The following is a 15,570-nucleotide window of genomic DNA, read 5'->3' on the forward strand; positions in this document are numbered from 1 at the left end:
CCGTGCGCTCATACAGACAGACGGACAGACGGTCAGACAGACAGACGGACATGGCGATATCGACTCGTCTTGTCATCCTGATCAAGAATATTTATACTTTGTGGGGTCTGCCACGCCTCTTTCTGCTTGTTACATACATTCGCACAAAACTAGTATACCCTTTCACCCTTTGGGTACAGGGTATAAAAACACGAATTGCGGGGGAGAGGGGGGGTTGATCAGAAAAAATAAACAAACTCGATCTGCCTAGGGCTTATAGGAACCTTGATACCAATTTTGGTTATCCTAGCTCTTGTACTTACTGAGATCCTTGCGCTCATACAGACAGACGGACAGACAGACAGACGGACATGGCTATATCGACTAGTCTTGTCATCTTGATCAAGAATATATATACTTTGTGGGGTCTGCCACGCCTCCTTCTGTGTGTTACATACATGTGCACAAAACTAGTATAGCCTTTCACCCTTTGGGTACAGGCTATAAAAAAAAAAACAAGAGAGAACGCTACATTCGAGCAAGCCCGACAGTAAAATACCCTGTACCCAGGTAAACTTCCGACACTGAGGTATATGCGCTTCTAGCAAATGCAAAAAGAGGAAGAAGAAGAGCGAACTTGTTGCTGCAGTTTGGTGGGGTTGTACTGCCGAGAATTTGTTTCGCTAATAACTTTTCTTAGAATTAACCGAATTGGAAAGAATTGTAAACTGAAATAGATAACTGTACATAGATTGTGCAAAGTTTGGTTTATGTAGGTTTTGAAATGTGGGCAGTATTGACGAAATTCTGTAGCGGTGGAAAGGGGGAAGACGGGAAATACCGACTAGTCGTTTATATGATGTTAATTTATTCTTCACTTACCCGTTATTGTCCACAGTTCACGCAAACAGTCTTCGCGACTCTTCGCAATGACTGCTGATTTACTTAGATCCTGCGGGGATTCAAATAGTGGAAAAATGAGCGCACCCAGAACGGAGTATCCAATGACTAGGAACACCAGGCCGGGAGTGGAACACAGAAGCTTGAGCAGTAGGCTGAAACAGCGTTGCGGGCGGCTAGCTGGTATTGTACTGGCTGCTGGGGCTGGCAATACTTTTACTGATTTAGCTATTTGTTGTGACTCGTCATCAGCGGCATGGCCATTGTCTTCATCGTCTTCATGTGGATCGCCCTTAATCGCCTTCTCAACGTCGGACATGGTCGCAAATGCAAAACACTCAATGAGCTTTGCTGTTGTTGCATTTGTTGGTGTTGTTGCTGCCTATAGCACATTAGGTCGGCGCCGTTGAAGCTTTTGCTGCCGGTCTAAGCTGTCCGTAGCATTTCCGTTTCCGCTTTTGGTTTGTACTTGTTGCTTTAGTATTTATTTTTGTTTGCCTTGTAAATGCAATTGTTGTGGGGCTGGTTGTTGCGCTTATTCCGTGATGCATAGCCAGGCTGCAGACGTCAACTAATTACAACAAAGATCGCACATCATTACGTTCTCTGCCTTGTTATTGCCTATCATTTAGCCGCGCCTCTGCTGAGCCAAGCTACCCTGCCCCTCGACGGCCCCAACGTCTAGGCGTATTATGTTTTAAGCTGTTCTTGACTCGTTACTGCAGTCGTCGCTTCTGCTGCTCTTGTTGTCGCTGCTGACACGGCATTTGCCATTGTTCTAGGGGCTTCCTCCTCTTTGGCTCCACTTCTAGCAGTAGCTGGTGCTGTACTCGTACTTTAAAGTGCTTGTGCTAGTTTATTCCCCTCTTTTAGTGGGTTGTGCTTTGCTTCGCCTGCCGTACCGCTACCTGCAATTGAAAACGGTTGTGTTTATGTATTTAAAAGTACAGGAGAGATTCGTGTGGCAGCAGCTGAAAATTGCTGTATACATACATACTTGTACATACGAGTATATGCGTAAACTTTCTAGTATGTTAAACAAGTACAGTAGCAGAAGCAATTTGACACTTCACTTACTATAATCTAATTACCGTTTGTTCACAGCAACGTAGTTGAAGCATGTACTACATATGAGTGGTTTCAATAACTTACATAGTTTTGTAAAAAATGCTCAATATTCTGCACCTAATGTAGAACGAAATACATTTCTATAGAGATTTATAGTTTTAAACTAATATACTAATTTACCCTTTGGGTACAGTGTATAAAAACAGACACAATGTTATAGTCGAAAAAGCCAGCAGAATAACCAGAAATAACCACCAGTTTATTATGTTTCGTTAATAACTTTTTTTGAATTGACCGGATACAGTGGAAATTAAAATACAACAGATATTTTCATAATGTAACCTTTTTAAATTTTTATTGAATTGAGAAGCTAAACAAAGTACGAGCCCTAACCACTATTAATTGGTACGGCTACGTTTTTTTCGATAGTGCAACTTTTAATGACTTATATTTCTTTTTAGGTGATTATTGCCCAAATTTATTTATACTTTTTAAAAAGTGAACGACCTTTAATTTTGTACCAAAACATGCACACGTTTCACATGACAATAATGCAAAAAATCAATTTAAGTAACTCAACTTTTTTAATTCACGAAATATTTTTGGCCACTATTAATTGGTATATTATTATTACAGAGTTTAGTTTGTTAAATAGTTATGTTACTGGCAAAAGTATCGCATGAAAATAATACATAGACAAATTTATGACAAGCACTAAAGCAATAAACCTTTTTCATTTTTCGTTTCATCAACCCAAATAATTTGTTTCCACTTTTATACAAGTATATATACATAATTAAAAGGCAGAGCTATACCGTCTAATTTCAACACGGTCGCTGATAAAAATGTTTCTTCAATTTAAAAAACAAGTCAAAAAGCTAAAGTCGGGTGTCTCGACTTTGAAATACTCTGTACATATGTTTACAATAATTATAGAAAGCAGCGCTGCAGCTGCAAATATATTTATGGCTATAACTTCTTGTTAAATCGGTCTATCATAGTGAAACTTGGCACACGGACACATAATAACTAATTGGGGGTATTTGCAATTTTAGTTCAAAATTCCAAGAATTACGGGAGTTAGAGAAAATCGCGATTTGCTGTGGAGAGGGGGGAGGGAGGGAAATTCCAAAATAAACATTTTCTGCGTATTTACACAAGGCATCTTGGACTAATTTGATGTTCTTAAGTCTTATAGTCTCCGAGATATAGGCAATTATAAGAATGGTAAATCGGGAAAACCCACATAGGGGGGAAGTGGGGGGGGGGGGGGAAATCAAAAAAATAAAACAAGCTCGTATAGAATACACACATAAGCCATCTTTGTGCCTTTGGTGTCTCTATCTCTTATAGTCTCTGAGATCCAGGTGTTCATACGGACAGACGGACAGACAGACAGACAGACAGACAGACAGGGCTAGATCGACTCGTCTCGTCATGCTGATCAAGAATATATATACTTTGTGGGGTCTGCCATGCCTCCTTCTGCCTGCTACATTTTTCAGCTCCCGCAAACCTAATATACATTTCATGAACAGAGTATAAAAATGGGGAAAACAGCAGGTCCAATCGAAGTAATAGCAACACTGCATTCGCCTGGTAGATTCATAAATAATTCAATAATCGCTCATCACAAATCATAATTGCCTGTTTAATTCCACCAGGTGTTCGTATCAGATAATCTATTTTTGCTTTATACCTACATACTTGTTATATTACAGAACAAGTACTTGTATTTAGTTGTCTGAATTGAGCTGATTTCAATATGCACGTATCTTAAAAATTAACTTCTATGGTGGCAAATACAATTGTTTTCATTTCGATTTCGATTAGAATTATATCCAAAAGCTGTACTTTCCAGTTGGCTGATTTCCAAAAACCTCTACTGCTGCCATTCATTTGCTCAGAATATATGTATGCTTGGATTTCTTTGATAATATTTAAGTACCACACATAATCCCCAAAGCACACAAGAATGTGTTGTGTCTAGTCAGCAATCTTCAGTGGAAGGAATCGACATTATTGATTAAGCACATTCAAAAGTAACGCAGTCGCTGCCACAAATCTATAACAATGGCTGCTAATACAAATTGAATGACAAAACCGACAGACAGACATTAGAAAGAACTGCAGACATGAAAGTGAACCTGAAAGAATGTGGCACCACATATTTAGGGCACACGTCAAAGTCCATAATCATAATGAAGCTGATTGCAAACGTGTCGAACTTAATAGTACGCTTAAGGGATTTAGACATTGATTCAATTAAACCCACCCCTCACTCTCAAACACATGCGAACCGTTTTTCCTTGCATGTTTATAGTTGACGTCTGCTCCACAATTAAAGGCGTTCCGTTATAAAAATGGTCCACTAAGCGGCTATTAGAGACGCGCGTCGACTTGGCCAGATCTATGGTCAAAGTAGAAATTGCTTTCGATGGCCATGGTGTGTGCTAGCTTGTTAACAAACTACATTATTGATGTGCCTAAGATATGTACATGTATATACTCGTACATACACATTGTTTTGCTCCGGCCCAGCTGAAAAAAATTAATATTTCCCGATTTCCCTTCTTTGCTTTGCGTCCCCAAGTCACTTACACAACGAGAAAGTGCCTCGAGTGCTTTCTATGGTGGCACTGCGGCACACACAATTTACTTAATTGGAAAACAAAATAAGCTTAGCCTGCTATTTGCCCTGCTACCTCGGCACTGACTACTTGTTTTGTTTTTTTCCCCCCACTGCGAGTAAGAACGCAGTTTGGTTTCTTATTTATAGTGCCAGCAGAATTTAATTCGGGACCGGCGTGGCAAAGGGCTGCCAAGATTTTGTCTCATGGCGTAAGCTAATACAAAAATAATATTAGGCTTGGCGCAGCGTTCGTTGATAATACCACATAACGCAAACAACAACAGTAACAAGACAAAACCAGCCACGTCACCAATGGCCCGACTCCATGAGGTCATAACCTTACGTCCGCTCGGTAAACGAAGAAATCTCTGCCGGAAGTTAACCCTTTTAGTCCAATTGAAATCATCTTAACTTGACTTAATTGAAATGTTTGCTTTTCACTTTAATTAAAGCGTTTTTGCCAAACCTTTTAGATTGTATTTGCCACTTGCCTTTATCTCGACGCAACTTATTCCTCTTCCATTCCTATTTTTTAGTACAGCCTGGCAATTCATTCGTTTCATTGCGCGCGGGCGTCTTTTTATGAAGTTGTTGGAAAAGTTTTAATAGTTAAATGTAACAACTTGGTGGGCGCTGACGGCCCTGTTTTTCATTTCCATTCATTTCCTTTGCCAGAGTTTCCCTTTTGAGCGACACGTCGCGCGGCAGTGAGGTCCTTGCGTTTATGTTGTTGCTAGCATTCTTGCTATGCATTATTTATGATTATTTTTAATGCAATGACAACAAACGCAGTTTAATTACAATTTTTAAATCATCAAATGCAGCAGAGACACAAAAACGAAGTCGGTAATGGCAACGACCAAGAAAAATGGCGTTAATGGCGATCTCATTTTTCTTACAGCAACGGTTCTGTGAGTACTACCACATAATGCATCCGTCTAGGCCAGTCCGCTGTTTTCAAATCCAATTTAGCTTCATAATTTTATGAGACGACAAGCACTGTCCAAGCAACGTCATTGCCATCATACTTGTAGTCGCCTATTCCCAATTTAATTGCATCGGGCTGTGAGCGAGGGTACCAACATTAAGCACCAGTCATAAAAGGACGCCTGAGGCTTGGCTGAGGCACAGCTGAACTGAAGCCGGGTGAGGTTTAGTTGGCGCCATTATAGCGTGGCAGAGGTGGTCCACGTTTGGACACCAGAGCAGTTCAAAGCTCAAGTTTATCGTTTCAAAAACTGCAGCCACTGGTAGCCAGGGCAGCAGGCGTCATTCAAGCGAAAGGATTAAGCTTAGTGGAGCTGGCGTTGTCGCTTGTCTAGCCGCTCCTTTGACCCCTCGCATCGCTGCCAGTCGTTCCATCTGTCCATGTGGTATGCTGTCTGAATGTTTTTGTGGTTAAAGACACCCGCCAACAGAAAGTATGCTTTTGTCGCGCTGATGCTTTTTGATGCGATTGCATTAGCAGTAAACACAACAACAACAACTACAATTACAACAAAAGTGACAACTCTGTAAATGGCAAAGCATTCCATTCACCCCTTTAAAGAGCTTCCATAGGTAACAGTGCGGCCATAATAGCCATTTCTCCGGTTATATGCAGCGGTTTTTTCAGACTATATTTATATTGTAAATATACATATTTGTTTGTAATAATATACGTTAAAAAGTAGTATCTTTTCAGAGCTTTTAAGTTTTTTAATCTTGTGTCAAAATATAAATGAATTAAATTTGGTTATTGGAATATGCGGTACAAATGGACCATGGATCAAGTACTTGGCTTGTATTATAATTAGGCAAGGGCGTATTGCCACAAAAACACACATCTTTTGCTAAGTTCGAATTTGAATAAAATAATATTTTATTATAAAATTTTTAATATATAGTTATATTAATACGAATTATCAAACATAGATCTAGTTCATAAACTAAAAATAATTTTTTTTATAACTTTTCTCAAATTGTTAATGTGATTGTTATAATAGATAGGTTCGTGTTACTTAAAAGTCCCATTTCGTGGCCGTTGCGTGGCGAACCGAAGAATGGCGATCCATCAGTTTCCGATATGAATGTTTTGCTAAATGAACTAAGTCTTTAAGATTCCATTATATGTGAATCTAGAAGTAATACTATATAGAATATATCGTAAAATGTTGTAGATGTCACGTTATGAAATTTCTTTTATATATTGCCCTTATAAAAAACGGTGAACATTCGAACAAATTTTCGTCGTTAACATATAAAGAAATAATAATATATTTGCCAATAATTCATTAGGAGAACTTGTAGTAGTTACTCGTATATGGATAGTGGGATATACAAAAATTTATTTGGGCATATACCTCAAAGGAAAAACTTGGATTATTATGGTACACCGAAGAAAAAAATTAAACGAAACTAGGTTAGAGATTTTTTTGTGACAAAATTATAAAAATATTAATATATTGTAGATACCTGAACCCAAAGTGTAGAAACGGTGTATTTAAACTATAAATTTACAAATAAAAATAAATTAGAGAAACCTAACGGGACTTATATGCATAATAACGAGTATCTGTGCCAACTAATAACATTTGGTGGTTTTTGAGTTCGATTTGGCGGATTTGTCTCTTGTACTGGCAGCACTAGTACAAAACAATTTCTATTTGTGTAGAACATCAAAAGTAAATTGCATACAAATATGTACAAGAGTTAAATGCAAGTGTAATTAAAATGTAATTAATTGTACAAATTTCCCTTCAATGCTTTTAGGTGTTATAGGAGAAGAGACAAATGCTTTAAGGCATTTTACAATAGAATACAAAGCACTAATAAGCTCAAATTATTTATAAGCCACACAACAAGGTGTGCAGTCAAGTGTTTAAAATGAAAATTAAATGTGGCAAATGCAGGAATCGACATAGGCGAAGGGATAGATAAAGGAAAAAACAACGCCGGATATCCACTTAAGCGCATGGACGTGGCAAGGCACGCTTTTGTGGCAAAGTAGTCAAGCGTGCAGAGAACTCTTAACACATTAAATGGCGAGCTAGTTTTATGTGGAAAGGTGTGAGCAACAGCAGACTACAGCCACATACACACGTACTTATATAGTTGCTATAACCTTGCAATTGAGCATGGTACGGAAGTAGGAAGGAACTTAAGGGCGCTGCATAAGTCATAATAAAGGGCAACTTCAGCGCTATCCATTAGAGGCAACGACAAAGGCACAACAACGGATAATGACCATGTTAATGCAATACAAAAGTGCACTGAAAGGAAATGAGCAAGATAAGTAACGAGCCAAGCCAAGTCGCAGTCAAAAAAAACTGACCAAAAATTTGCCAGTGCAAACTTTTGAAACAAGCTCGAGTGCATAGGGAATTGGTGGTTTGCGAGCAGGGTGTGGAGGGGCGTGCAATGCTCATTAAACGCCACCATTGCAGGCGGCAAAGTTATCTGCAACAATCTTAATTATGTTGTAAAGACTTTGCAACAAAAAGCAAATAAAAAAAAACGTGCACTGACCCAGTCCAAAATTTAAAGATACTTGGAGCCACTTCTACCGACGCTGATTAGTTTTTCAAGTGCCTCAAGAGCAAGTCAGCCTGCCCAATTGTTTGTCCGTCCGTCATTTAGTCAACCAGTCAGCCAGTAAAGCAACTCAAGCAGTAAAGCAGTCTTCCAACGAGTTGTAGCTGCCGGTCGACCGTATAAACTGCGAAAACAGCCAGCAGCAAAACAAATTTCTGCGCCATTTTGCGTTCGTTGTACGCTGAAGTGAGTGTGCGAGTGTGTGTATTCGCGCAGCAAAAAGTCATTAAAAATGGCGCAAATGCAGCTGCTCGTAAATATGGAAGCCGACCGCAGAAAAACACAAATATACCAATAAGAGGAAACAAAGCCAAAAAGGACTATGGACCCACTACAACAACGAAAAACTGGCAAAATACTATAATTTGACTTTGATTCAACATCTACTCGTAGTTATGATTTTTAGGAATATTCTTTTTAAATGCATACGTATTCCATTCATTTAAAAATGAGCAGCAATGGCATCCAAGTCCGAGAAAGGACGAATTTGTGTTTTTTTCTGAAACACACCCCGCCCAGTCGCCCGCTATTTGAGATTTTCCATAACTCCCGTTAGTCTTGGAAATTTGATTCTGATATAAATGTATGCAGATAAAACTGTACATAAGCAAATATCTATATTTATGTATGTATTGAATATTTTTTAAATAATTAAATTAAATTATTTTTATACCCTGTACCCAAAGGGTACAAGGGTATATTAGTTTTGTGCGAGTGCACATGGAACACACAGAAGGAGGCTTGGTAGACCCCACAAGTATATATATTCTTGATCAGCATGACAAGCCGAGTCGATATAGCCATGTCCGTCTGTCCGTCTGTCTGTCCGTCTGTCTGTCCGTCTGTCTGTATGAACGCAAGGATCTCCGAAAGTATAAGAGCTAGAATAACCAAACTTGGTATACAGATTCTCCTGAGACGAGTTTGTTCATTTTTTCTGATCCACCCCCCCCCCCCCCAATCCCCCCCTATTACCGATTTTCTATAACTCCCGTAATTCTTGGAATTTTGAACTAATTTGAATTTGGTAGTCACATTACGTTAGTAATTATATATCCGTATACCAAGTTTCATTATGATAGAATGATCGGAAAGAAAGTTATAGCCATATAACCAGGCCCAATGCACACATACATACATATGTACAAGTACACAAACACGCATAGGCACGATTCTGATGTAAATGTAAATGTATCTATGCATGCATGGAATATTTTATATTTAATTAGTTAATATTTAGTTAATTATTTAAATTAATTTAGTTAATTAATTAAATTAAATTAATTAATTAATTAAATTACTTTTTTGTGGGGTGGTACAGGGTATTTAAGAGTTGAGCCTGCTCGACTTTAGCATTCCTTTCTTGTTTTCTTTTCTATGGGAGTGGGTACTGGGTATTTAAGAGTTCAGCCCGCTCGACTTTAGCATTCATTTCTTGTTGAAATCTGAAGTCAAGTGTCAACAATTCTGAAATCTGCCCTACACTCCAAAAATGCATGTGTTCCATCAATAATTTCCTATTTCATGATTGATATGTGTGCAATAACTTATTTCTTATCGATTGAAAAATATACATACACATGTACGATTATTTTGAAACAAGGGGAAAACCGAAGTCTATTACCTCGACTTTGATATACTCCGTGTCTACATGTGGAATAACGATATAAATATAAATAACGAATTTTAAAAACAATTAATTATTTTATAAAAATTGACAAGAATAGAATGCTAAAGTCGAGCTGGCTCAACTTTTAAATATACGTACGGACATGTCTAAATTGATTTACCTCGCCATGTTTATTAGGAAAATATATACTTTATGGTGTCAGAGATAGATCCTTCTGCCTGTTACATGTTTTAATAATAATAATATAAGTATTGTATATATTATGTGTATATACCCATTTTACCCTTCGGTCACAGGGTATAAAAATTACATTTCTTAGACAGGTTCTATATAATTCAAAAGTTATGAACATTTGTTGAAAGTTCTCAAACTTATATTCAATTTAATTAATTTCCACATGTATATACAATTTTTAACATTCATTCCGAATATGCGAATGCACAAAGCAAGTAGCTGTCGAGAGCTTCAGCTTTGTCCTGTAAGCTTTTGTAATTGCATTTTTAAACTTGAGGTGGACTTTAACTGACTGTCGGAACACTGAGGCAATAGTGTCGGTATGGAAGCATTTTGTGTTTTGCTGAGCTGCTTTTATTATATCCATGTAGCCAGCACAGCAAATTCCTTAAATGCCAATTTGGTGGCAGTTTGCTTTTGTCCTAACACTTTTTGAGAAGGGGAAAGCTTATACAGCAAATTAAATGTTAATTAAGCAAAGCATTGCCAGCAAGGACCCACAACCTTGCAAAGTCCACAGTAAAGTACTTAAGTCAAAAGTCTGGCGCAGTCAACTAGCCGGTTTAAAAGACGCTTGCATACATAGTCGTATCCTACAAACAAATGTTTCTACAGTTGGCCACGTTGACTTCAAAAGCTGTTCACAGAAAAGCGACAAAAACTGAAATCAAATAAAATCGAATCGCTAGCCAATTGAACGTCGACAGGCATACAAAAAAAGCAAGCGTACAATAAAATGCACACGATAAAAAAAAAAGCAAATGAAAAGGTGCAGCGAATTTGCATAAAAGCTATGAGCGGGCAGAGCATTCGGCTTTTGCAGTCGGCGGTAATGCCCTTTTGAATGCACTTTATGCGCACTTTGTCTCAGCGCCATTGACATTAAAAACATACAGATTATGAATCTAGTCCCATGATATACTTACATAGATATGCGACTGGGTGCATTTTGCGCAGTGCGGGACACTGCACTGTATATGCATTTACTTCAACGTATGTGTGTCATATTAAACGCGACAAATACGCCGCATATTACATACACATTGTAACCACCAAACATACATATCTATGTATACACGACTTTGCCGCTTGATCGCCTTAATTAAAGAGACTCGAAACAGCGGCAACTTGCGGCTATGGGGCGCGTAAACTAATTGACCATCACATTGATTGACAAATCTAAGGCTTAGGACAGATAGTGAAATTATGCAAAATAGTGGCAATACAAAACTTGTAGAAACTGGCCAGTAAAACGTTTCCATTTTACTCCCAGATATCTTCAAATTAATATGTATGTACTTAAGAACTTATTACACTCTTGGCTAACAATTTTGGTCGTTGGCTTCTTTTTGTATAAAAAGAGTTTTTCTCTTGAAAGAGTTCTTAAATATCAATTTTGCTTTTAAATAACGAAAGACAATTATAAAGTTATTAAACATTAAAATGTTGATAAAAAATTGAACGATGTATTTAAAAAATAACTTATGCATATGATCAATGAAAAACCTTCAACAAATCCGACTTTATATTGCAAAATTTTTTGTAGGGGCGGAAACGGCCTCCCTGCCTATGCCCTTGATGATGACACACACAAATGCAAAAGAAATAAAAAACAAGAGAGAACGCTACAGTCGAGCAAGCCCGACAGTAAAATAGCATGTACTCTCCACAAAAATCAAAAAAATTTAAATAAATAAAAAAATGAATTAATTAATTAAATTAAATTAGAATACATGTTTATGTTCAGTTTTAACAGCATACATTTACATCACGTAGCTATGCGTGCTTGTATGCGTGTATCTATGCAGCATAAAGTAGAACCAAAGCAGCAACAACAACAAAAGCTGCGGGCAGCGCTGCCGGCAGAGCTGCAGGCAGCGCCTGAGCAGCGATTTTACTTATGGCTATAACTTTCTTCAGATTTGACCTATCATGATGAAACTTGGTATACAGACACATAATCACTAACGGGATCTAGCTACCTAATTTTAGATTCCAAGAACTACGGGAGTTATGAAAAAAAAACACTAATTGCGGGGGAGTGGGGGGTGTATCAGAATAAAAAAATAAACTTGACCTGCCTAGGGCTTATGGGAATCTGGATACCGAGTTTGGTTATTCCAGCTCTAGTACTTTCTGAGATCCTTGCGCTCATACAGACGGACGGACGGACGGACAGACGGACAGGAGGACGGACGGACATGGCTATATCGACTCGGCTTGTCACCCTGATCAAGAATATATATACTTTGTGGGGTCTGCTGCGCCTCCTTCTGTGTGTTACATACATTCGCCAAAACTAGTATAGCCTTTCACCCTTTGGGTACAGGCTATAATGATCATTATTAAAATATTTATAGTACGAAAACACTAAGATATACTTGTATGTATGTACGTGTACATACTTAATTCATTTCTGAGCATGAGAAATAAAATTTGTTAGGGCATGTTGTAGGACACAGTGACAGGCATATAGCTTCGGCAAAGTTAGCTTATTTATATATTTTATGATCAACATATCGTAATTTGAAAAATATATGTACTTGTATGTATAGTATATGAAAAACATTTCACTTTATGTTGGCTAGTGTTAATAGGGCGATTGCGCGTGTAATTAGTTTGACATTTGGTCGCCAGTATGCTTGCGGTAGTTTTAGTGCTTATTAATTGATGTCGCCAAATTAAATTGGTCACGTTTCGAAGGCTCGACGAATCCCCAGCCACAAGACATTGTCTGCTCCGTGATTGATGATTGTTTGCATTCAATTTGGCGCACGAGTGAACCTAGAAGCAATCGTCGCTAATGATTGCGTGTTAATGGCCCAAATGTGGGTGCGAAGGAAATCATAGCTCGGAGCAGCGAGCGAGCAGAATCCATCACTTGATCAAGGCGAACGCTTATGTAAATATGCATTGAATGGCGAATAGCAGCCTGGCACTTGGCGCTGGCCAACTGACCTCAATGTATATGTGGTCGACTGCCGTGGGCCGACTGGCATGGTCATCGAGCAGTGGAAAGCAAACACAAAGTGCGTGTCAATGCTGCTGCTGAATCTGAGCAATAGCAACAAGAGCAACCAAAGCCAACATGTTTGCTTGGTTAAGGGTAAGATATAGTCTCTGGCCAGATACAAGCATTGAGATATGAATCAAAAAGTGTGCACACATTCACACATAAGCTCGCGCAACGACACGGGCACACTGTAAGTGTGTCATGGACACATATTGTGTGTAGAGAGACAACATAACTACATGTGTTGCACTGGTGACTACAGACTGCTGCTCCAACTGCCCGCTTCAGGCTCCTGTTGAATGGAGGTACATAATAAAATGGCAAGTCGAAGGACACACTAGCTACACAGATGCATCAAGCCCGTACACAGGTGTAGACACACATACGAGAACGTAGGTATACTATGTACTTCTATATAACGTACCGATTTCTTGTTTGCATGTCTTTCTGCTTCAAACTCTTCTGTTCGCATTTATGCAAGATTTCAATTATGATATAAAAAAATACTAGTTGCCTAGCGTGCTTTACTGAAAGAAATCCATATCCATTGTCTATGACATGTAAAATTCGACAACAGTTGCGATTTAATCCTTTTCTAAAATGAATAGTTCCTAATACCTATTGTCGACTCATATTTGGCTCCCAGGTAGACATAGACAGAAAAGTTTCTACAGTTAAAAGTGATTTTGTTTTATACCACAAATTAGAGCTATAGGACAAAGCGCTCCGATCTTGGTTAAGCTTCAGATAATGTTGAAGCACTCATACACCTTCGCAAATCATGAGACGCTATGTATAACACTCATAAAGTTATCAGCGAAAATCGTATTTTCATTCGTCTCATCAGGCTTGTATCAAAATAACTGTTGAGAATAATGATGGATGTGTGCGCCAAGAAAATATAAAAAAACAAGAGAGACAAGCAGCAATAACAACAACAGCTACGAGCAGAGCTTCGGCAGAGAAAATATTTATTTATGGCTATAACTTCATAAACTTTATAACGTCATAAAAAATACGGGAGTTATGGAAAAACACGAATTGTGAGGGAACAAACTCGTTCCATCTCGGACTCAGGAGAATCTTGATATCAAGTTTGGTTATTCTAGCTCTTGTACTTGATAAGATCCTTGCGTTCATAAAGACGGACAGACAGACGGGCTATATCGACTCGGCTTGTCACACTGATCAAGAATATATGTACTTTGTGGGGTCTGCCACGCCCCCTTCTGCCGGTTACATACATTAGCACACAACTTGTATAGCCTTTTACCCTTTGAGTACAGGTTATACAAATTGAACGGAACAACATTCTTGTTCTTGTACAGGCACGTGTTTTAAAACAAAGACATAAGTGAACAACAATGAATTTCTTTACATATGTATGTTTCTATAAGAAACGTGTGGGTTATTTATTATATATTTGCAACTGACTTGGTAACATTTAAAGTAAACCAACATTGTGCCTATGACATTCTGGAAAATGCATCGCAGAAATGCCACAGATTTAAGGGTTGAACGCGGCTCATCTTGAAGACGTCCTACTGAGACTTAATATAAGCGCTATGGTTATAATCATATTTGATCAGTGTAGTTTATTCTAAAATAATTCCAATTAAACTCTCTTGGGCGACCGATGCAAATTAAAGTTTAGCCCCCAATTAGCGAATTCAACTTTAGAGTTGCCCTGTGACATAAGCCGCCCCCAAGCACTGTTGCCAGCCATCATCTATGGCTCATCATCTATTGCAGTGTCTGCTGGCGCTGTTGATGTCACAGCGTTAATTGAGTTTGACACTAATGAGCGTGCAATCGTTGCATAATTGATTTATAAATGTCAGCGCGCCTTTTAGCTAACTGGCCACCCTGTGCCCCTGTGCCCCTTAGCCCCTGTGCACAGGCACTTGAGCTGCTGTTGATGCCGACTCTGCTGACGTTGTTTCAACTACGAACTCATGCTAATGGGGTTAGACCCACACAATTGAGGCAGCTGAAGTGGGAGTTGCTCCAAATTCATATTGCAAGGAAAGAGAAGAGTCGCAAAACCAATTGTCACCGACATCATATGTATAAGGCACTTGTGGTCATGTGTACACCTTCATCTTTCAAATAAATTCTTTGTACGTTAGCCAGCCAACATAATTTTTCAGTGCCGCAGGCTCTAATTCCACAAAAACTGTAATTAATTTTAATTAATTATGTTCCCGCTTTGCACGCACATGCCAGCAATATCAAAGAGACACAGACAAGACAGGCGCAGTTAAGCGGGTTAGCATAGGTTTGAATTTGAAGGGGGAGTATGTGGGGCTCTTTTTCGTTTCTAGCTCACCCATAGCATTTGGAAATCTACCACGCAGCAGAAGGATTAAAGGAGAAATGCGGGTTAGAAGGAAATAGGGGACCTATCCATCGTGGCCTTCATTATTTAAAAGGTTGTTCCTGTGAAATTTTCGTACGAGCCATAGCTAAGCAGGCTGGCACTTTCAATGGCTGCCAAGAAAATGTAGGCAAGCAATAGAAGCTCATTTAAATTGTCAGTCA

At 38.6% G+C, this 15,570-nt stretch overlaps 1 protein-coding gene across 1 annotated transcript in view; it reads right to left on the reverse strand.

Annotated features, from left to right (window-relative positions):
• LOC115634263 overlaps nt 1-1,499 on the reverse strand; it is a 49,470-nt gene extending 47,971 nt beyond the window's left edge. The window contains exon 1 of the mRNA XM_030531884.1: nt 862-1,499. Coding sequence (XP_030387744.1) covers nt 862-1,198 — 337 coding nt within the window. The 5' untranslated portion in view covers nt 1,199-1,499. The remainder of the gene's footprint in view (nt 1-861) is intronic.
• Nucleotides 1,500-15,570: the final 14,071 nt, after the last annotated feature.

This window comes from Scaptodrosophila lebanonensis, unplaced genomic scaffold (genome assembly GCF_003285725.1).
Source record: "Scaptodrosophila lebanonensis strain 11010-0011.00,11010-0021.00 unplaced genomic scaffold, SlebRS2 tig00000001-arrow-pilon, whole genome shotgun sequence".
Lineage (NCBI taxonomy): Eukaryota > Metazoa > Arthropoda > Insecta > Diptera > Drosophilidae > Scaptodrosophila > Scaptodrosophila lebanonensis.